The 23,377-nt window shown below is 43.4% G+C and overlaps 1 protein-coding gene across 4 annotated transcripts in view; it reads left to right on the top strand.

The window, feature by feature from the left end:
- LOC117728204 (neurocalcin-delta A) overlaps positions 1-23,377 on the top strand; it is a 50,560-nt gene that overhangs the window by 24,095 nt on the left and 3,088 nt on the right. For 2 of the 4 annotated variants that reach the window (XM_034528993.1, XM_034528992.1), the window contains exon 3: positions 18,035-18,445. In XM_034528993.1, coding sequence (XP_034384884.1) covers positions 18,068-18,445 — 378 coding nt within the window. In that variant the 5' untranslated portion in view covers positions 18,035-18,067. Of the gene's footprint in view, positions 1-3,335; positions 3,557-3,775; positions 3,882-18,034; positions 18,446-23,377 lie in introns of those variants that run through there. The other 2 variants (XM_034528991.1, XM_034528994.1) reach the window with 2 other exon arrangements.

Below are 23,377 nucleotides of genomic sequence, written 5' to 3'. Positions count from 1 at the left end.
ATATCCCGTGTGTGTGTATGTATATATGTATGTATATATATATATATATATATATATATATATATATATATATATATATATATATATATATATATATATATATATATATATATATATATATATATATATATATAGCTGCAGTCTTTGTTAAATTACTTTTCCCTGCTCTGTGTTGATTCTCTCTGCCCCGTGTGGCTTGTAATTTTGTGTCTCTATCCATGTGCCTCTCACTCAGCCATACATACCCTTACTAACAGCAGTCCAATGGAGGGTGGTTTTCACTCGGCTGACCCTCTGCACCAACACACCCTAATCTGGGCCCCACGGCGCTCCATTCAACTGGCCAGCAGATGCTATTCAGATGAACGTAATCAGCCCAAAGCTTTTCATGCTCGCAGCTCGGGTCAGCGGAGGATGGGGGGTAAGGAGGCGCTTTGGTTGCCCGTGAAATGGTTTATCTGCACACCCTCATTCGTTGTGGTGTTGCACAAACCCTGCCCCAAATAAACTTCACACAATGCACGGCCCATTTCTTCAGCGGATGAATACAGAATTGCTGTTTTGTAAATGTGCACCAAGACGGTCCGATTTGGAAAATATTATCACAAAAGATGTTTTACTGGAACAAATTAAAAGCTGCAACATAGACCATATCACAATATGTACTGTGACAATCAAAAATGCAATTCGTTAATTGGATACATTTCAAACAGCCCTTCAGATAATCTGATGTCGCAGCCCCTCATGTATAAACGGGTAGATAGAAAGCCTTTAATCAGTTGATTTTATGTACAGTAGCTGTGTACAGTACACAATAGCTATATTAATCTAAAAATAGAGCGTTTTTGGAAAATGTGCAACCACCAGCAGCCCAATAACTTAGCTTTGCACAAAGGTGACAACACCTGCCTATTAATTAATCACTGTACCAACTCCATAGTATAAAAACAACAGGTTATGCAACTATTTATTTACTCAGAGCAGTGACTGGACAGGACTAGAGGCCTTATTTCTCCTTTATAGCGTTAGCTAGTGAGCCTCAGAGGTGCTGCCTTAGCAATTAAGGACATCTCGTTGTACCGGGGTCTACAACATAGGACCTGGGACAAAAAGATACCGTGTTTGGGACAATTCTGGGACAGTAGAGAAACTCGTCATAACAAAAAGGATTAGGTTTTTGCATCATGGTTGTCTCCTTTGCAGAGTAAAGCCACAGACGAGTGAGATGAAAACAACAGATGCGTTTTGTGAATTGTTAAAGCTGCTGTAGAGTAATTATGTCCATTACTTTAATGGATAAAAAACGTTTACCAATGAACGGGTACGTACATAATGCAACCTGCAGAATGTAAATACCGCCGGCTGTGTATATTTTGTAATCGCGGGGAACTATTAGAACTTCCATGGGGGCAAGAGTGAGTCAACGGAGTGACGCTAGTTAACTCAGTTCATAATAAACAGCTTATAATACAACTATATTTATTATGTAGAGTCAAAGTCAATTTGTGATGTTGGTTGTTAAGTCTGGAGTAGTTGAAAGTAGAGTTTGAGACAGTTGGGGAGCACTAAAGGAAAAAAAGGATTCTCCTCTTTATGTTGGGCTAATATTAATAATCTAGTAATAATCCTCTCCCGGCAAAAAATAAAAATATGTGTATTGCTTTAATTTACTTGTGAATTACCAACTCCCAGCAGAGCCTTGCAGCCTCAAGTCTACTTGAGTAGCAGTCTGTTACTGTGTGAAAGTGTTAAAGAGAAAGCCGACGTGCATGATTAACTCTTGACAGTGAAGACATGATATCTGTTTAGTCTTTACGCTGCTAATGAGACATGGAGACATAATCATACCCATATCCCCACTGTCGATTGGCTGTTAATCAGAGTGTTATACTTGAAATTTGATCTTTGTTCCGAGGTGTGCCGCTTCAGCTTGTCTCACTGTATTAATATATCAATGAAATAAAAATGCAATTGAAACTGCAGCTACTGTATTCCCCTCTTCCCTAAAGTAATGAAGGTTATTTAGTTTCTTCGTCATTTCTCCTTCATACCAGTTTGTGCAGATATAGTTCTTTTATTAGTCGTGTTGAATAAATCGCTGGAGTCCTGAAGAAAGTAAAGATTTCCCGGGCATAGAGAGAAGGTCCATTTCTAATAACTAAAGTTGTGTTCTAAAAACATAAGCTCTTTTATTCTTTGAACCAAGTCATGACACATTTATGGTATTTTGTGACTGAAAAATCTAAATATATAAATTGAGAGGCCTTAAAAATCTGCCCTTTTTTATTAATGCTGGGTACTTTTTAATAATTGTAACAAATTGACAGGTCAGAGCCGTATATGGCGTCCCTACGCCCCCCCCCCCCCCCCCCCCCCCCCCCCCCCCATTCCAAAATGTTTATCTTCCATTTATTGGCTGCAAAAATAAAAGAACATGGAAGGCCGTACTCCAAGTTGGCAGAACTCCAGGCTTCCTGACATCAGTCCACAACCCAATGTGTGACGTCACCATAACCACGTGCACGTGTCTACGTTGACAACCGGGCATCTAATGTCGGGAGCCAGTGCATCAAGTGAGCCGACTGCCTCGTGGCCGTCTCAGCTCCGCAACAGAGTGAACAGTCAGTAGAAAACAGTAAATCCACTGAGCTGAAATGAAACCAAACTCTGTGTGTCACTGCATCGATACAGAGTCGCATCAACATGCGTCACAAGACGGTTCCACACGTCTATTGAAGGCACCGTGGATCAAAGGTGTCCGTCATCATGGGGAGATCGATCATTTCCCTGATAATGCTACATTGTGTGCTGCTGCTCTGCTCGGCTAAATAAAGGAGCTAACCGTACGGAGGTTAATGCATTGAGGGACATTATAATGCATCCAAGCTATATTCAGTACAAAAATCACTGAAATGGTCATTAAAGCGTTAATCTTCAAGAACATTTAGTTTGGGTTTTTCACCGTGGTATTGACTCGGTGTAAAGAACATGTTGCTTATCTGGGTTCAAGGAGGGCAGTTTGTCTGGGGCACATTCCTTTTTTTTTAATTACGTTTCTTTCTGTGAACCAAAGAAGAAGAAGAAGCAAACAACTTGAAATGTGAACCACTTCTGCAGCACCGAGCTCGTCTCCTACCAGCTTCTGGTGTGTAAGAGCCGGTCTGCGTGTGCGTGCATGCTGGATGACCTATTGAAAATCATTTCTGTGCAGCCTGTTACCACGGCAACACAGGCTTCTCCGTCTCTCTCTCTCTCTCTCTCTCTCTCTCTCTCTCTCTCGCGCTCTCTCTCTCCACCCCCCTCCACACCAGAGCGAGGTCACGTGACTGCTCTGACGTCAAGCTGGAGGGGCAGGCAGGCAGAAGGGCCAGCGAGTCTGTCACTCAGTCCGTCTCTCTCTCTCGCGCGCGCTCTTCGGTGTTTCTTCCTGCTGCTCGTCGCTCCTCTTTGTGCTGCCTCCGCCGGCTTCCACGAACTTGTCTTCAGAGAGAGAGAAAGAGAGAGAGAGAGCTGCGTGATGGACTGCTGAACGGCGCGCGCGTCGCTACAAAGTGAGGTGAGCTTCACGTGCCGTGTTCTCTTTGTGCGCGTGGGTTGTGTGCGTTAGCAGCCAGCGGGGCTGTGCAGTCAGAGTCTGGTGAAAAGGGGGGCAAGTTTGAGTTGCTTAGAACGGAAGTTGCGTTTGAGATGAATTCCCCGGAGGGAGAGCGCGTGCTGTGAAACACGTTTTCATGATGTGGCGAAACTTTAGAGGGGAAAGCGATGCAGAACGCGTAGTGTGATGTGTGAGGGGTTAGGAAGGAGATCCCCGATCAGGGTGGGATCTGGAGGACTAGTTGCTTTCTTTCTCTCGGCACACAGCGCCAGATCCACTGCAGGAAGTGAGTGTATGATCGGAGAGAGAGAGAATGAGTTTGATCATTAGGGGTGCGTGTCCTGGGCACCTCCACATGGCTTTTCCTCTCAAAGCTTTGCTCATGTTCGAGGCAGCCAGAGAGGATAGGAGAGGAGAGGAGAGGAGAGGAGAGGAGAGGAGAGGAGAGGAGAGGAGAGGAGAGGAGAGGAGAGGAGAGGAGAGGAAGGGAGGGGTGGGGGCAGAGCAGCTGCCACCTGCCCCCCTTGGAGGGGATGGGGGGGGGGCCTTAGAGGTATGCGCTGCAAACATGTAACTCTTGTTTTCTCAAGGGTTTTTTTCTGAAGAAATTCAGTAATGGAGTGAGATAAGGGTATCTTTCCAAAAGTGTTTTTCTTTAGGAATTTTCATGACAAGTGTTTAGCTTGAGGTCCCCACCCCCCTCCCTCCCTATTTCCCCAGCACTCACACACACCTCCCTGCGTGCAACACACAATAGCACGCCAGCCCACATTTAGCCCAAATAGGGTGGAAAGAAAAAGGAAATGTGCATAACAAGTGGTTTGGCTCTCCCCTACGATACTCCACACTTTCTCCCTCTGTCGTCCTCGTCCTCCTCCTCCTCCTCCTCTCTCTCTCTACTTTTCTGCAACTTATCTGCTGTGAGACTTTATCCCTCCCTCTCACCCCTCCTCAGCGGTGCCTCCCTCCCCCAGTTTAATGGAGTGGAGACGAGCCAAGAGCATGTAACAGGTCTTTGTCACCTCCTGAAGTATTCCAGTCGCAGATATTTACCGACTCCATCCAATTAAATGCTCAGATTAGGACACCAATGTACATTCTCTGTGCCGATTAGACTGGATTTACGGTTTTGGTTCTGGGGTTGTTGTGACATAATACCTTACATGGCCTATTTGATTGCACCCATCAGTGGATAGCATCAGGTCAGATAAAGACAAATACACAATGGACTTTAAGGAGTTGTGCTGTAGTCGTGATCTTGCACTCGTCAACCCTAAATGGTCAAGACTCTTGCTTTCATGACGTAAATGTTTCATCTGGATATATTTCTTTTTCTGAGAATCACAGAAGCGATCTCAAAAGCAGACTTAAAGTAACGTGAGTTTTGAGGCTCAGTGGTGTGTGCAAGCAATAGTTTAAAGCAGCCATTCCCAAACACTTCCTCAGTCTCTTAACTTAACATTTCATATCTGTCGTACATGTATTGTGTACATTCTGTTTGAGAGGAAAGACTAAGCCTGTTAACTCCATCTAAATGCATTTATTTGGTTTTCTTTTCTTTTTTAAATTATATTTATGTGTTTTTCAAATGGTTGTTTTACCTTTTCAATATAATATACGGTGATGTGGAGATGCAGTAAAGATGGTCCAGAAACTCTACTCACGATTTATTAATAAGACCTATAAGTGTGTAAAGGAATAAAGAAAAATACTGGTGTAGAGCTCGTAGTAATCTTCCTTCAGTGCATGTTGTCTGCCTCAAGCAGTTCCAAATGTCCTGCAAGCCTGAGGCTGCATCATCATTCAGAAGTGTCCCTTCCTGTTGTGCAATGAGCTCCGTGAATACCACAAGAAGCCATTTTGAGTGTCCATCTAGCACAATAATACTGTGTGTGTGTGTGTGTGTGTCACAAGTATGTTGGCAGTATTTACCCTGAAGAAAGAGTCACTGCCACATGTACATGTACATACAGACACACACACACCTATAGCATATGGCCAGTAGCTTTATCTGACATCCTGCAGCAGTGGAGAATTCTCTCTCTGTGTGTGTGTGTGTGTGTGTGTGTGTGTGTGTGTGTGTGTGTGTGTGTGTGTGTGTGTGTGTGTGTGTGTGTGTGTGTGTGTGTGTGTGTGTGTGTGTGTGTGTGTGTGTGTGTGTGTGTGTGTGTGTGTGTGTGTGTGTGTGTGTGTGTGTGTGTGTGTGTGTGTGTGTGTGTGTGTGTGTGTGTGTGTGTGTGTGTGTGTGTGTGTGTGTGTGTGTGTGTGTGTGTGTGTGTGTGTGTGTGTGTGTGTGTGTGTGTGTGTGTGTGTGTGTTGTAGAATGTTTTCCAGAATATTTTAACAACAGCAGGAGGTGGTCAAATATAAAGTAACCTAAATTGCTAGAACTTGCTGGATTGTTTATTTGATGTCAAATGTGATGTATTAATCTACTGTTACTTGAAGGATGTAGGATTTGTGCGTTTAAACTTAAGAAGTGAGAAAGGTAACGAGGTGAAAACCCTGAGGCACACACACACACACACACACACGCATTGAACAAGTTATTTGAATAAGTTGTGTGAAATTGTCTTGGATTCTTCAAACCGACTGGTTCATTTCACACTAACTCGGCACACACTCGCATTAGAGCGGAGGTAATGGGATGACATGTTGGTTACCATGGTATTTGCTCATTTTGTTGTCTGTCTTTTATTTACACAGAACACACACCGGGCTCAGGTCTGTCTCTTTTTCCAGCTTTTCTCTCCGGGGATGGTTCCTCTTGTATCTAAAGGTGGCATAACTTCTCCACTGATGTTGTGCATATTTATCAACATCAAGTGCTACTTTCTTTTGCACCTCCGTATGGCACACTACAGGGCTAGGATTGGTACAGCAATACTGCAGGTATACTTATGTATGTATTTATTTGTTTCATTTTGTTGAACACAAATAATAGCAAAGCCTGATGGTACCTTACACAGGTCTATGCACTATGGAGGAAATACCACCATGTGTTTTGACCAAATACCTTGCTAGTGCGATGAAAGTCTAGGGTTGACTATTGGGGGGGCCTTAACAAAAAAACAATTTTTAATAAATAATCATCAGTAATGTGGATACAATGACAAAGTGACCAAAGGCAAAATAATAGAACAGCTAAAACAGTCTGTTAAGTTCAGAAACCGCCATCACTTTAAAACCAGGAAGAGACGGCACTTCTACCTTTTTACTGAAACACTAATAAACAAGTAGAACTCTGCACACAGCTCGTCTCTGCCACTCGGGTACGACTGTGTGTTTGTGAGCTTCCAGTATGTGTCTCTGCAGTTGCAGCTACTTGCATGAATAGCACTAAGTGTGTGTCCGTTCTACACGTATGAATGCAGAGGTGACCCACTGTAGAGCCCACAGAGACGGTTATACTTGTATTTTATGCGTGTCTTTTCCCACATCTGTTGAAAAAATAAAGATAAACCTGGAGAAAACATTTTAATTCTGCTCCACACAAGCTCAGCTGAATCGTCAGAACCACGCAGGGTTCTATAACACCCTTTTTTGTACTTAAAGGGAGTCTCATGTAACACTGGTGGAAACCAACTTGAAGGCAGTTTATGTAACAGTTGATTTACGACCAGAGACGGAGACAGAAACAGAGAGAAATGGAAAGTTTCAAGTGAGTAAGATGTCCGGATGTAAGAGAAGAGACAGACACTCGGGGAGGCAGTTGGTTGTTTTTCCTGCCTGGATTCCTCTCCGTCTTTTTTATCAGCTGTTTAATAATGACGAAGCAAACCAGGAGATGGTATAAAGCAGCGTAGGGCTCTGTCTTTAATATATTTAACTCTTATTCAGTGAAAAGAAGTTCCATGGTGTAAATTACAGGTTTGGGTAGCATATGGATTTAACTTGAAGTTTTAAAATGCGTCTCTCACATAAACACTGACCACTCAAAGCGAGCACCGTTCAAGTGTGAGCTCCTGTGCGGTTTTGCATTCATGCATATGGCAATGGCCCTCTGCTAGATTAGTATGTCAAAGAGTATGTTCCAGTCGGATCTCAAAATGTTTGCGCAACGTGCATCTCGCCGTCGAAACACTCATTTGACTGAAGTGTGGAAATGTCGGTCTGTGGTTACCGTGCTCATCGCTCACTACTTTATCTGCACCCGCCGTAAAAAAAGGTCAGAACAAAAAGGAAGAGGCAACCGACACTTGGAGCACAGTTTCGCCTTTCTTTGGAGGTTAGCTAGCGGTCATAGCGCCGCTACACTAGATGGATGTGTCACGCCATGTTGTCTTCTATTGCTGGCAAGGAAAACATGCCTTCAACCTGCCTTCAACCTGCACCATGTGATCAATCCAACCAACACGCAATGGAGACACGGGATAAAACACAGAGCAGCAGCTCAAGCTGACCAATCATTAATGTTGCAGCCCCCCCCCCCTTCCCCCCCCCCTTTCAATCTCATAAGAATTATTCCTGGAAAAAGTATGGCCTGCGTGGCCTCCAGCGTCAGTTGCTTTGGCCTGGAACTCATAAGTGATGGAGGAAAAAATTCAGAAATGGGACATCAGGCATACTTATGGAAACATGAAACAATTCACTGGACGTTTGACAAACTGCAGTGCTCCCTGGTGTCCGTCTTCAGCCGGGAGAGTTTTTTTTTTACAGTTCGAGTTCATTTACAGAAAAGCAAGAGGAATTTGGAAATTGTGTTTTTTTGGGCCGCGTTTGACCGAGAGATGAAACTGGATATGATAGAGTTTTGGAATATCAATCAATTTGAGCAAGTGTTTCCCAGAGGAGCGCCACATACATTATTTCACTCTGCCTACCCTGTGAAAGCCTTTGTCTCATCACGCACAAAGTCGGGTGAGAGCTTGTAGACAGATGCATGTTAGTGGGGGTTTTCAGGGGGGGGACAGCTGGTCAGCCGGGCCCTGGTCACTCTCCAATAGGCCTCTCTCATGAAAGGGGTCATGGGGTCATGCAGCCCCAATGAGGTGCAGAGTGTGCTCGTGAGAGATGGCCCCCAGCTAAAGCGTAATCTTGGCCCATAAGCTCCCATGCATTGGTTCAGGGGAACTATGGGAAACAGATGTTCTATTTATAGCCACAGAGAGGAATTCACACACATTGTCGTGTTGGACACGAGACAAAAGAGTGAGCTGTCGCTTTCTAGATTTTACTTGTTGATGGGACAAAACTCCCCTGCTGCCGGTAGGATTTGAGTCACTACACCACGCGTCACCAGTCAGTCAGTGAATGAAAAGATTTTCATAATTAGTGTACGTTTCGAAACTTTATAGATGCTTTTTACTTCAATTTGTCAAAAGCATAATTACGTTTCGTGCAGTGTTCATTTTGTGAATAGAAACTATGACTAGATATGTTCCTCAACGACCTTTTCTTCCATGACTGAGACCAGAAGCCACGAATGTCGTTAAACACCAACCGTCGGCATAAAATAATGTTCACCAAAAATGTTTTTGTTTTAATACTCAACCAAAATCTGGGACGTATCTGGACTACACCAGCAACATGGCATGTATGAAGATATTTTGGTTAAAGTAGGGGGACTAAAAATATACTGAAATAGCTTTCTTTGACTAAGATGAGACCAAAACTCAACAAAAAAAAGAAAAAGTGCAAATGTAATGGCATTTGTTACATCTGGTGGAGGGAGAGCAGCTCGTCCTCCAATCAGAAGCCTGGTGGTTCAATCCCTGGCTCCTCCAGTCCGCATGTTGGAGCGCCCCAATGCACAATACAGAACTCCATTGGTGTGTCGTGCCATTGGCGCCATCAGTGTATTAATGTATGCGTGTCAATGAGAGTGAATGTTGTGTATTTTGACATGTGGTGGCCATCGCTTTAAGTGGTCTAGACAGCCCAACGTCCATTTACCATTTATTAAAGCTGCATGTTTTTGGCTCTTGATCTGATTTTAATTCATCCTTCTTGCAAAACCCTTTCTTCAAGGCTTAATTTAGTAAGTGTACTCATTCAGACCCGGTCCAGGATCCCTGTCCAGCCATAGGCCATGAAGACTTTATGAAGGAACACACTGGACACTCATCATATATTAGGGCTTTACATATTTCACCCCTCTTAACTCAATTAAATATCACCAATAGGATCTTTTTGGGGAATTACTATTGGAAAATTAATATTTGAGAAAAAAAGAGCATGCATTAAATATTTTTTGTGGGGGGCAGTATGAATTGTGTTTCATAAGGATTTTGATCTGCTAAAAAAAATAAAAGAAGCCCAGAAGCAACTCTCAGCCAAGATGGAAGATCTTGAATTCTGCCCGATTTCATAGCATGTGAATTATTTCCCAAAGGGATCGTCTCAAATGACAGCGTGACAGTTCGGCGGTGATGGATCTCGAGACCGAGAACCTGCAGAGATCTCACCGGGGCATGTGAGGGCCAAAGGAGCAGAGCAGAGCGCCGTCACTGTAGAGATCACTCGGAGGATATTTCTGCTTGGAGACTTCTTTCTGAAGCTGCGCATCTATTGCGAGCTGTCGGGGACGAAGGTGATGCCGTTGAGACGGGATGTTGCATTGTGCGCTTGTGTGTTGTCGTGGCAGCAGTTCTCAACGCAGACGGAGATAAGCCCACACAACTTGGTGCCTCGCTGGTTTTTGAATATCTTTGGCACTCACGTGACAAATGCTGTCTCTGTGATTAGTTATATACACAGTTATGGAGACTTCTTCTTTAGTCATTCCACAATGTGTGTTAACTCTGACTTTGTAAAAAAAAAAGAGCCCTGTTCTGTCCTTAAAACTCTTTATCTAGTATATACTATCGTGAAATGCTAATATTATAGAAACTATTTATATATAGTATTAAATTAAGTATTAATATTGCTCTAAAGTGTCATCGTTGATTCCCAAAATTGCCGACATTGTGGCATTAAAGGGGATGGCTACGTTGGTGGAAATGGTCGAGCAAATAGTCTTATTGTTCATGTGATACAAAACATCTTTATTAGCAGCTTTAAATCAACTTTGTTTTCCTAATATTTGATGTTTTCGCATTGTACTTGGAGCCGTCCTATTCCAGTGAACACTATATCTCTGAATTCATATGCTAATTACTACACCTTCACATAAATGTCTGATGGAATAAAATTATGAAGTGATGACATTTGGGACAGACATGGATGTAAACTGGACACGAGGCGCTAATTCTACTTCTGAGCCGAATCTAAACGCATTGTGGCCGACTATCTTTTGTGATTTATAACCAATTTATTGCCAGAAACATACTGAATGCGGACTGCACAGTTAAACACGCCTCTCCATCCACACACTGCTGGTTTCCATCCAGGTTTATTTTTTGGTACAATAAATTCTCAAAGGATATACAGTATGGGGTTGTCTACCTGCAGACCTTCATGCGGAAGAGTCTTTCCTCCATCTTAAGGGTATCCTCCTTCCTGTCAAAGACTCAAAAATATGGATGTCAAGAAATCGGATTTTCACTGCACAATTATTGTCAGTTTTTTCTCTTTTCTGCAAATTAATTAAGTTCAAGTGTATGGAGGTAGAGAGAGTCTAATCATAACTGTGTATATAACATGATACAAGGTAGGATTATTTCAATAATAATATCTTGTTTGCTTTATTAACAGGTTATCAATATTACATTCTTATAGATAACACAGTTCTCGTCAATACCGGTTTATTGCGATGCCCCGACAAGTAGCTGCTGTTGAGGCTGCGCCAATAAACATGAAGCATCACTGTGCTGATGACTTTCACACGTCAGGCTGTACACGAGTGAACAATCGTGGCTATAGATCAAATTACAGTCGTATGGAATTAAGCTCTGATTAAACGTAGCCTGGGAAATGTGGATGATGTACGTCACGCATTCAGAAGCCAGTCGCTGTCTAGTGTGCAACGATCCAGACGTGAGCAGAGGGAAGGTTATGACAGCATACACGGTAGAATGTGCAGTTTTGGGATGCACTATTATTCTGAATATGACAATATTCCAAATTGTAAATGGGTATGTACAGTTATTTCTATTTAGGTTTTATTCTCAGCGACTTTTTTAAAATATTAGTTAGAGGAATGAAAGATGAATATTTGTGGCATTATTTTTTATTCATTAGCCATGCTCACCGTTTAGTAGGATTATTGTCTTTTTTAGGAATAAACTAAATATGAATTGGAGCAGAATGTTTCTACATACTTTCAAATGTGTCTGTGGGGGAACTTTAACTCCCCAGACCATTTTCTGGACTGATCACATCCCACGTCCCTGGGTTCAAATCCTGACCCCTGACCTCCGCTGTGACGTAATTTCCACTCTGTTTATTATTTTTTTCCGTGATGTTATATCCGGTTTCTATATTTTTCCTTGACCACAGGAAGCGAAGCGAGCTTTGTCACATCCACAGGGGAATTCTTCAATAAGAATCATCTCCAGGCTCAATCTCTACCCAATTCAAATGTTCTCTTTCCCGTTCTCTTGTTTTCACCCTCACTGCCGGGTCTCTCGTACTGCGACCACTGTTAAGAGCAACCGTACATTCTTGCAGTAGTCAGACTGGGCAGACGTTAAAGCCATCGCAACACCATGATCCCATGATCATCCGACCAACTAGCCAGGTCCAATGCCAGGCAGGCAGACACCTCCATTTAGGGCCGGGAGCACAACAAATTAGACAGGCAGGGGTCCTTTTCCTGAGACAAAGAGGAAGTTAAGAGGATACTCACAACAGTCCACCGACTTTGTTGTCAAATCTGACAGCTGAGAATGTTGATCCACCGTTGTCCTGGATCTTTAAACATTTACATATCAAATGCTTGCACGCGAGACAGAATAAACAGAATGTGTTATATAATAGTTACAGGCCTAGTGACAGCAGTGACTGTGGCCAGATAGATGAAATGACATAACCCCTTAAGTTGATTATGAAAATGACTTGAATAAGTGTGTCATCTTGTGCTCATTGGTTCACTCTGAAGCGTGTGGTCGCCGCCCCCTCTCCCCTCCTATCAAGTGTGTTGCTGTAGCCAGTTAGCGACCCACAGTCAATCCAACAAGACTTCGGGTGCTGTTGGTCTGCCGTCTGGTTTGGTGTTGATGGGCTCGCAAAAGTGTTGTCAAAGTGAAGAAGGAGGAGCCAGAGCCTGGAAAAGTTGGCTTTAGTCCAAGTAATACAAACTCATCTGCCCCCCTCTTGGGTCGCCCGGTATCCAGCTACTGCCTGGCCGGCTGCCAGTGCCTCTCTCTGTATTGTCCCACCTCGACCTCCCAGTGCCAGAGCATTCTCAGGAAGTTTAAGGGGAGAGGTTTTCTCCTTTTGGACGCCTCTTTGGAACCAATACACATCGCAGACTGATTTTAGCTCAACATTTTGATTATAAAAGCCCTTATCCTGTCAGTCAGACTGCACGCTTAACAGAAAAAAGGTATATCATTTAGACAAAGAGGCTTGAGTGCTGGATTGCTGTTAAATTGCTTGAATTGTCTGAGGGTTTTCCTACTGAGGCAGATGTAGGCTTTCTTTTTGTTTTTTAATTTCTATTGTTTGCATGTCAGAGTCTTCGTCCTTCTTTGCCTCACCTCCCAACTCCCATCTATGCTGCTGTCCATTGGTGTGGAGACTCAAGCTGCTTTCATGCACTCGGAAAAAAAAACAAATGTACAGATGTTTCTTACCTCCCATAAGATCTGACACTCCCCCTTCCCATTTCTTTGTGGTTTCACATCAGTCCCTTTTGTGTGGTTAGCACTCATGTTATTCTGTGCTTTCATCCCAAATCGCTTTGGTTTTTTTCCATTGCATATTTACCATCACCATTTGGGATTCCATTATGAACCATTTGCAGTGAGTAGCGAGATTAACCAAATCAACTGAAGTTGTTATGTTTATGCATATATTGGCTCTCATTACTTGGATGCTTTGGCTGAACTAGAAAAAAACAGACGCACCCAATTATAAATTAGCAACCTGTTATGCAAAGTACTCCTGGAAGTGAAAGGGAGATTGCTATAGTGAAGAGCTCTACTTATATCCCATCTACATCGGAAATGAACAAACGACTATTTGAACAATACGGATGCGTGGCAAGACTCCGAGACGCGGCAGCTCCTGGCGGTCTGTCGTGAGGAAGAAAAGAAGTGGCAGATGTCGGGGAGGTGAGGTACAATGTAGTGTTTGCGAACATTACAAGGCGGCCTAATGAGAGAGGCATCCTCCAAACACAAAAAAAAACAATTCACAAGCAAATTTAAGGCACTTAAAAGGCGATGCACCAAAGTTTATGACCATAACAAAAGCCCGGATTGGGTTGGCGGGTGGACTGCCAGAAGGATGATCTGTGCTGCAGAATTTTGTACACTCCTCTCTTGCTAATCCGGTCCAGCTCTCCTCCACCCCCGGACCAGGCAAGCTAGGAAGCACCATCGCCCACAACCTCATTGTGTAATGAGATCTTCCAAAAGGTGGATCCTTCAGTGGATAACCTTGGTCAACTCTCAAAGTCTACATTTCCAAAGGAAACTGCTAGTTTCATGTAACCAGAGTTTGCAGTTGGTTATATTATGCTAATTGTAAATCTATCTAGATGTATACCATTTTTTAGTAAGCTTCACTTTTTAGCCACATTTAAAAAGAACCTTTGGACAGATCTGCATCTAAAAATGCAGAGCTCAATGGACTCGGCCCATGAATTGGGAGACTGTTATTGTTTGTTTTAAAGTTTTCAGTGTTGGTGGTCTCGTCCTTTTCTTATTGTAATGTTTAGTTAATTGGATTGTTAACACTTCAACTCCACAGTTGAAGTGTCCACAGTCTTTTTACTGGTCTTCTCCATCTGCAGCCGGACCATAAGCCCTTTTCACCCTCTGCAACAGCTGGTGTTATAGGTTTGGGAAAGTGGAACAGCCGGGGTTTTGGCTCAGTTGTTTAGTTGTTTTTTTTTAGAACCCTGTAATCTTGTGTGCGGTTTTTTTTTACGACGGCTGGTCATCTAGTCCGTGCTTCCTTGTGAAAGAGAGCAGAGCGGTCACTTTGAACAAATGTGAAAAATATTTTTTGGTGTATGTTGTACTTGGGCGGGCTGATATGGCTGAAGAGCAAATCATATTTACGATTTTAATCTATATATTTTTTTTGAGTCAAAGGAATCATTAACTTCACTGATTTAATAAATGAATAAAAGAATAACAACGTTTGTGATTTAAAGCAGTTGTATTTTGACAGCTACAATCATAGAGATCTTTCAACTGAATCAGGTGGCACACAACGGGAACCGGTTGCCAGTAGTCTAGTTCAGTTAATGTACGAATGATTTATTGATGTAAAAAGAGTAGCTGTTTCAAATGAAGGACGCATGCAGGTTTGACTGCTGTAGTGTTGGACCATTAAACTACTGAATTATTATTATTATTGTTATTATTATTATTAGTTGACGCACTGCCTTAGAAAGGATTTTGAATGACTGAGTTCATACAGCTTGTTACTTGTTGCTACTTTTATATACAGTCTACGGTTGCTACTCACTTCACATACCTAGACACAACACACACACACACACACATCGCCCATTCTGTGGATTAAAGTGTTCTGTGTCCCCATGCGTATGTGTATGAGCAGCACACTCAGCCAGGAAGCTAATAAATGGCTGTGAGATTTTTTGCCGAATGTTACTATGGTAACTGCAGTGAAATCGCTTCACGAGAGAGCGAAATGTGTCCGTGTGTAGGATGAAATGGGGATGACGAGTATGGAGATGAGGCACAGGCTCGGTGGAAGACTTATGAATGGGATAAAATGGAGGAGGGATGGATTAAGGACAGCTGAAGATGGGAAGAGACATCATTTATTTTCCTTTTTCAATGTGCTCCATGTCTTGGTCACTGCTTCAGTCTCCTCACCTCTCTCCTGTCAGCGCATGAGAGCCGCCTCATCAGTGGATTCATACACAGCATTAACGTTCTCACTGTGCGTGTGTGTGTGTCAGAGTCCATTAGTGTCATCACTCTTCAGGGTCCGTTGCCGTAGCACCACACTAAACACCGGTTAGTGCAGTAAATGACTTAAAGGCTAGAGTCTTTATTTTTATTTATTTTTACTTTCTCATTTAAAGCTATTCTGTTTGACCTTCCATCATCGGGCGGCGACTTGTGCCCAAAACAAAGTAATAGCAATATCACAATTTGGACTGACAAAATGTTTAAAGTGGTTGAACTTTGAGAAACGGGCATGGCCAGTGGTCACTATTTATTTTCTGACTCATTCTATTAATTAATTTTTTCATCAATCTGTTGCAGCTTTATTCCTGTCCATCTCAAAGACGTCGGTGTACAATTTATTATTTTTTATAATAAATAACAATTCAATGCATATGTATTTATGAATTGTGAAGCGTGACGTTGCCGTGCGCATACAATAATGATCCCAGTCTCTTCCACACAGTGAGGCACACAGTTTATTCATCAAACACTGGTATCAGATCGATAGTCGGAGCCCAGGTAGTGCCACTGGTGAAAAGGTCAGATCGATGGATCCCTTGAAATATGTCACCCAAAGATCTGTCAATTAATTAACTCCAATTTTAAAAGCCTTGTACATTAAGTCTTTTTACCTTAATGTTGAAGGCCTCACATGTTTTTCTTTGCCTTCTTGTTTTGTTTGTGCTTTGCAATTTGAAAGAAAACTTAAAAGGAAGGGTAGAAACCGGTTACACTGTAGAGAACACCGTTAAAACCTCCTGCAAGTAACAACTAACTATCTGCTTGAATAGCATCAAACTGCTGCTGTGTTGGCTCCTCTTGCCCACATTCTGGAGCTGCCCTCTGTTATGATTCTGTCCCACCCAGACACCAGAGTCTTTATCTTCATGTTTGCCAAAGAGCTGTAACCGCCTGGCTGGTTATTTGACAGTCTTTTAGGGCACTCAAGTGTTTCCATCTGACTCTTTGAGAGTGGATAATTCAACTCTCTGATAAGTTATCACTTCTCAAATAGCACTGCGTGCATTGTGGAGTGTCTACACAGGGGGAAGCCTCGGTTGAACCTGAAGTGCAGGACGCCTTGACGTTGGTAAATTGAATGTCTGTGATGTAACTCGTTTTTGTAATTTCTCTCCATGAGATCGTAGTCGTCAACTAGACACTGTGGATGACCTGCTCCAGAGGATGCGTTGTCATTTCCTACAGCGCCGTTGTATTCAAGGACCCGTTGCGAGGTGGTTTTCAGTCCACAAGTGACTCATTTCCACAAAGTCTTTTCAGAGTGAAGGCCATCTCAAAGCTAAGATACAGGAGTCATGCCACATAACATATGTTGGGGACATTTTAAACCATTTTGATTACATAAAGGCTTATGACAACACATGCTAAAATATGAGCATGCACATGCTGACACTGCTCACTGTATTGAGGGCACAATCTCCCTGAGACCAGGAGCAGGCCCTTCCTGTTTGTGTCACCCAAAGGGGCAGATGTAAAGCAGACGCTTGGAGCTCCTCTCGTCACGTTGTGTCTGTCTGCCTCCATTTCCCATTATAACTCTTGACGTGTGTGTGTGTGTGTGTGTGTGTGTGTGTGTGTGTGAGATTTTATAGGCCAATTAAACCCATGCTGGGCATATGCCATTGTGTGTACTCTGAGTACACACTGCTGTTTTCCATAGACGGTTCCAATAGTTAGTAAAAAGGGCTTTTAGTCCTGATAAGCATCACGTCTGGAGAGCAAATCAGTGAAGCCACTTCAGGACACCGCAGCAGTGCTTATTCAACTGATGCATGCATGGGATTCCAACACCCCGTAGTGGAACCAATTACTGAACTTTCAAAGTGAAGTAGAATTTCAAGGCATATTATAATGCAAAACATGCTTTTTAAAGGACCGACTGCGAATGAGTTCCAACCACAGAATGAATGAAATGATATCGGTGCCAACATTCTCTGCTGGGACTCGCGGAGAAGAGGCTCGGCACACGTGTTTGTGATTTAATTTGTTTTAAATATTGTATCATGACGACAACATATCAGCTGTCACTGGTCGCACACTCTCAGTGCAAAACTGACTACAGAAGCGTTGATCGTGGAGCCTGACGAACGTTTTTACCCTTCATTTAAATGCCGTTCATTAAAACGGGCAAAACTATTTATTTATTTTTTAAACGTACTTAAATCCAGGGCTCTCACCGGATACATGCTGCTTATTCTTTGCAAAATGTTTGGAATGTCAGGATGGCATCACCCTGAAACATATCTATAGAATGAAAGGAGTGAGTCCCATTCAGCTAGTAATTATCGTATTGATGGTCTATACATTTAAATCATGGGCAGATTTTCTTCTTCTCATCTCTGTCTGTTAGCTGTGACTCATGAAATCAATTGAGCGCTATATTGCACTGTAAATGGTGTTTTTTCCATCCTAAACCAACCTTTTACCTCCCTCTGTCTCTCAGCTGTGAGCCGAGTGACCGACCTGACCGACCGACATGGGGAAGCAGAACAGCAAGCTCCGCCCTGAGGTGATGCAGGACCTCCTGGAGAGCACCGACTTCACCGAGCATGAGATCCAGGAGTGGTACAAGGGCTTCCTCAGGGACTGCCCCAGCGGGAATCTTTCCATGGAGGAGTTCAAGAAGATCTACGGCAACTTCTTCCCCTACGGAGACGCCTCCAAGTTCGCCGAGCACGTCTTCCGCACGTTCGACGCCAACGGCGACGGGACAATAGACTTTCGGGAGTTCATCATCGCGCTTAGCGTGACGTCGCGTGGCAAGCTGGAGCAGAAGTTGAAATGGGCTTTCAGCATGTACGACCTGGACGGAAACGGGTACATCAGCAAAGCTGAGATGCTGGAGATTGTGCAGGTGAGTGTGCACGGAGGCCGAAGGGCACAAATACTGCTTATGCACACACACACACACACACACACACACACACCGTGACATTAGCCAGGGCAGTGACTGTGAAACATTTGTATTTCTAACACACACTTTATGGGACTAAAAAAAGCAGTGCTGGCACTTTAAGAGCAGGAGGGCTCTCTTCCAGATCCAGAGCTGGATGTGCCTCCTCCGCACATGGTTTCTGAGACCTTCATTTACTGCCAGAAATGTCAGTGTACTTAAAAGATGCATTTAGATAAATAAAGATTAATTGAATGAAAGCAGTTTTGGAAACAGCAATTAGTTTTACTCCCTCTTAAAAGTGGCCTTTAGCTGGAAAGAAAGATTGTGAATTTTCCATCTGCTCTTCACTGTTTTACTTCCAGAAATGGAACTAAAGCTCAGCCTAATCCTTGTCTTTTCAAACGGCTACTATATATGCTCCTCAGTTTAGTTTTTAGTATGTTAACCTGTTTGCATTTGTGTTTATTTGTTCACAATAATTAGCCGCAGTTCGATAAGGGCTGAGAAATGCAAGGCAGTGTTGTTGATTGGAGTTGGATTGTGGCTTTTAAAATGCAGAAGCAGGAGCTCTGCTGTGCTTTGTACTCATTAGATTAGGCCGTGCCATTCATCATGGCCCAGGGCCGTCTGGCTTTCTCTCCCGGTCTCTGTCTCAGACACAGCAGATCTACTCCTCTACCCCCTCTGCACTTATCTCGGTTCAACACCATCCACCTCTGCAGAGAGAAAGCAGGCTTAAGAAAAAAGTTTTCAGGCAGCGCTGACTTTTGCAAAGTGACTTCTGGAGTTAAAATGATGCCTGAGCTCAGAGCCTTTGAGTAAAGTCTGCAGCTGAGTGTGATCACAGTAGCTGCTGAGGGCAGGTGGATCTCATGGAGCTAAATCCATCCATTTTCTGGTGCGTATCCGGGGACCAGAAGCCCAGACGTACAAACCTTCTCACCCTAAAGCCAATGTATTTTCCACAAGCTTTAGGGTTGTTAGTGATGTAGCGCACGTTTTGGTTTGGGTTGAGGGAAGTGAGATCCAAGGAGTCCGTGGACTTTCCTGTTCCACATTGTTGACCTCTACGCTCATTTTAACATTGTATGCGCATGGACATTTCAGTCAATAAAATATCCCTTTTATTTGCCACGAAATTTGTACATAAATTCATGCTCCCCAGAGGATGAACCCGACTGCCATTTGTGGTTTTAAGTCAAACTCTCGCCGGCTCTCGGGTCGATGTTACAATTGCTATGATAATCAAACTTTCCAAATTAATTTATTGTGAATTGCATGTTTTCCACTCACAAAGCTCCGTTTGCCGTAGTGACTGAGAGCCGTGGCTCACTCCAGCGAGCTAATGGTCTCTCCTGCCGAGTGTGTGTAAATGCTGGCGATGCTCATAATTAGCCCGACTGTGGGAGTAATGGAATGAGATGGAGGGCAGCCAAGCCCGGCTCTTCTTCTTCTGATAACGACAACTTCCACACTCCTGGAGGAAGTGTCTAATCCTCTCACCAGCAGTTAATATCTGTCTCCCTTTTCATCTGAAAACGCGGCGCTATCAGCCGAGCAGCCGGGGCCCACGGAGAAGTTCATTGTCTCGACTCGCAAAAGGGGAGGAGGGAGGGAGAGCGTTCATACAGGTCATTTAGTGAGATGAACAGCAGGTTAGATGAATGGATCACTGTCGCCACGGGAAACATATTCATCTTTTGTGTTCGGGTGAGGTGAGACACTGTGCATGTTGTGTCTGGCTGCTTATAACTGCCACTTAAACTGAGCTCAGATTGCTTTCTATATTTTCTTTTCTTAACTTTTACACTTTGTTTTTTGTATTTTTCTCTTGCTGTTTATTATTATGCAACAAAACATTTGAAGGCAAAATCCTTGAAACCTGACTGATTTTGACAAGTGGACGACCTCCCTCACTCCCTTCCTGTCACTCTTAAAGGGCCGGCATGTAACGTTTCAATTAGCAGAATTGGAACATAATATTAACAACAGTTTCTTTGTGTAAAATCCTCTGAGACTAAGAATCGTGTTTTCATTAGATTAGATTTTCATATCTACATAGGGAGTGGGTCCTCTTCACGGAGAACAGCCATGTTTCTACAGGAGCCCAGAATGGACAAACCAAACGCTGGCTCTAGGGAGAGGCTTTTGCTTTTTTTTACGTTACCTAAAGGCCCCCGTAGTTCTGCAAAAAACTGTGCTCCTGCTCGCCACCGCCTGACTTCCTCTGCAAATCCTTCTCACTTTCCCTTTCAATTGTGCCTTTCTCCGTCTCTCTCGGTATCAATGGATAGGGTTATGGTGATTTATGGGATGATATTTTCCTTCTCGCTCTCATTTGAAAAGTGGCCTCGTAATAGTCCTGGCTTAGTCGCTGTGTTCTTTCTCTCTCTGTGTCCTGACTTCGCTGTGGCCCAGGCTGGCGCTCCTGTTCCACGGGAGGCTTGAAGAAATGTTCTCCTTTTTGACATCCGAGTTCTAGAATGGATTAGATTAGACCTCCTGAAACTTGATGAAGTCCATCTAACGCCTAAACAAAAATGCATATGTTCGAGAGAAATGAAGGCCGTGCAGGCAGTCTTCATCGTTAAGTTTGTGAGAAAGTGAAGTGAATCCATAGTAGGAGGTAACGAGGGGAGACGGGAGGACACGCCAGCTGGCAGATAGATAGATGTGAAGAAAGACACAACCAATTAAGAGAGAGGTTGTGGTCTGAAGGATCACCGGCTTTACCTTTCAGTGCAGCAGAGACACTCAAACCACCTCGGATATGCTATCTAAAGCCCGGCAGTGTTGAAGGATGAGGCGGGTGTTGGTTAATTATCTGGCAACAGATGCCATGAGAAGTGTGTTTATCCATTTCTCAACACTTTCTGACTTCCTTATGCTGCCTGTGGCCCCCAGCCCCATTGGATCCTACTGAAGACGTGCATTTTTAATAATAGAGTCTAAAAATATACAGTTGACGTTTCTTTCACTTCAACGGAGCTGGTTTTCATGTTTTTCTTTTTTTCTAGTTATTTATGTGTCCACTCCTGGATTTAATTTCACATTTGATGTTAAATAAATGTGTATTAACAGACAAATGAACAGGTCAATTATCTGATATCTTTGAAAATAAAATGTAATGTTATTTCTGGAAAACAATAATTAATTTATTTTTGCATTAACTGCATCATTTCTAGTTTAAATATAATGCATTGTGTGTAATTTTGTGGTTACATAATTAATGACAGTTAATTGTGTGTGTGTGTGTGTGTGTGTGTGTGTGTGTGTGTGTGTGTGTGTGTGTGTGTGTGTGTGTGTGTGTGTGTGTGTGTGTGTGTGTGTGTGTGTGTGTGTGTGTGTGTGTGTCCTCTAACAGGGCACAGTGGAATACTAATGCCTCTCTTTGGTGTCAGCTGTCGGGAATATTGAGGGCTTTAAGCTCCAGATCGCTTCACTTCTTATTGGTTGCTTGTAATTTGGGGATTTGGAAATTTAATCTCATTCCACTGCGTTGCTCTGGATTAGACCAATGGCTAAATCCCCAACATGTAATATTGGCTAAATGTACTCAACACTACCAGCCGTTTGATTCATAACAGACCCAGCTCAGAACTGAAATGAAGACGTATATTAACCGAGCAGCCCCGCTCCTGTGGAATAGGAGGCATAACCGGCACCTATTTAAAGCTCCCGCTGCACTGTAATCACAATCGGCCCTCCTCTGTTCACATGTCAGGTCCCATTCCCCTCAAATCCGCCTCGTTATTAGAGACGGAGAGAGCGGGCTGTGAGTTCACTGTATGCTGCCAAACAGCCTGATGCACCAGAGAGCCGGGGAGACACACCACTGATGGATTGTGTGTGTGAGGGGTTGTCTACGTATGTTCTTCTCCACTGCACCTGAACCAGCACGATGTAAACACACAGCAGCTTACTCTGTAGGCTGGACCTATCGGATACCAGGGGCCGGTACCGGTGCTGATCCAGAAGGACATCATTCTGTTCTTCAGTTATCGTGAAGTCGCGGTCGGCTCACTTTTTACTGCGCGAGTGATCTCTGACCTCATAAAACATAGAAATGATCCAGGTGACCCACATCGTGTTGTTTTTTTATTATTTGAGGGCCAATAAAGCTTTGGGTTTCAATTCAAGATGTCTAGCATCACTCTAGTTCTACAAGTCCGATCCTGTGAAATAATTTAGCTGGGAGACAAACGGTTAAAAGTAAATGTAAAGAAAAAAACAGAAGATATACTTTGACAGTAGTGTCAATACTCTGCATCAGCAGATAAGGTTGGATCAGTACATCCTTAGTCTGGACCTGATCCGGCCATATACTGCTTACCAGGAATCTCCATAAACCGATATCTGCATGTGAATGCAGGACGAGAGTTTGGTACCGGAAGTGTTCTAGTTTCTGCTTGTAGTCCGAGGAGTATTGACCAATCGGGTTTGAGCAGGCTTTGGGTGGACGCAGGTAAACAGTCCGTGGAGAGCACAAGAAGAGGAGCCACCCGGATATCGTCTGGAAATGGTTTAGCTTTTCCGACTGGCTACTTGAGAAACAATCCGGTCGTAGACGTCGTCTCTCCAACTCCAGTCTCGCGTCTCAAATTGCTAATTGGACTGGAAACAATGACTGGCACGGGGAAGAGGAAGTCTCGGCCCAGATATCCGTTATCTGGATATCCCCTGTCCGTCGCCCCTCGAGGCTAAGCAGTAGTCGGACCGAAAGACGATGTGTTCTGAGATTTGGTTGCAAGCACTTTAATGAGAGCAGCGCAGCGAGGAAACAGTTTGGAAAAAACAGCTAGAAGAGCACAGACGAGATGAAATGCATGTGAAACGGCCACAACGGCTCGAGCTGTGGAAGAGCATCGTGTGCTCATTTAGGACTACCAT

This window comes from Cyclopterus lumpus, chromosome 25 (assembly GCF_009769545.1).
Source record: "Cyclopterus lumpus isolate fCycLum1 chromosome 25, fCycLum1.pri, whole genome shotgun sequence".
NCBI classification, from domain to species: domain Eukaryota; kingdom Metazoa; phylum Chordata; class Actinopteri; order Perciformes; family Cyclopteridae; genus Cyclopterus; species Cyclopterus lumpus.
The sequence above is the reverse complement of the archived record's forward strand: the minus strand, read 5'-3'. Positions and strand labels throughout refer to the sequence as shown.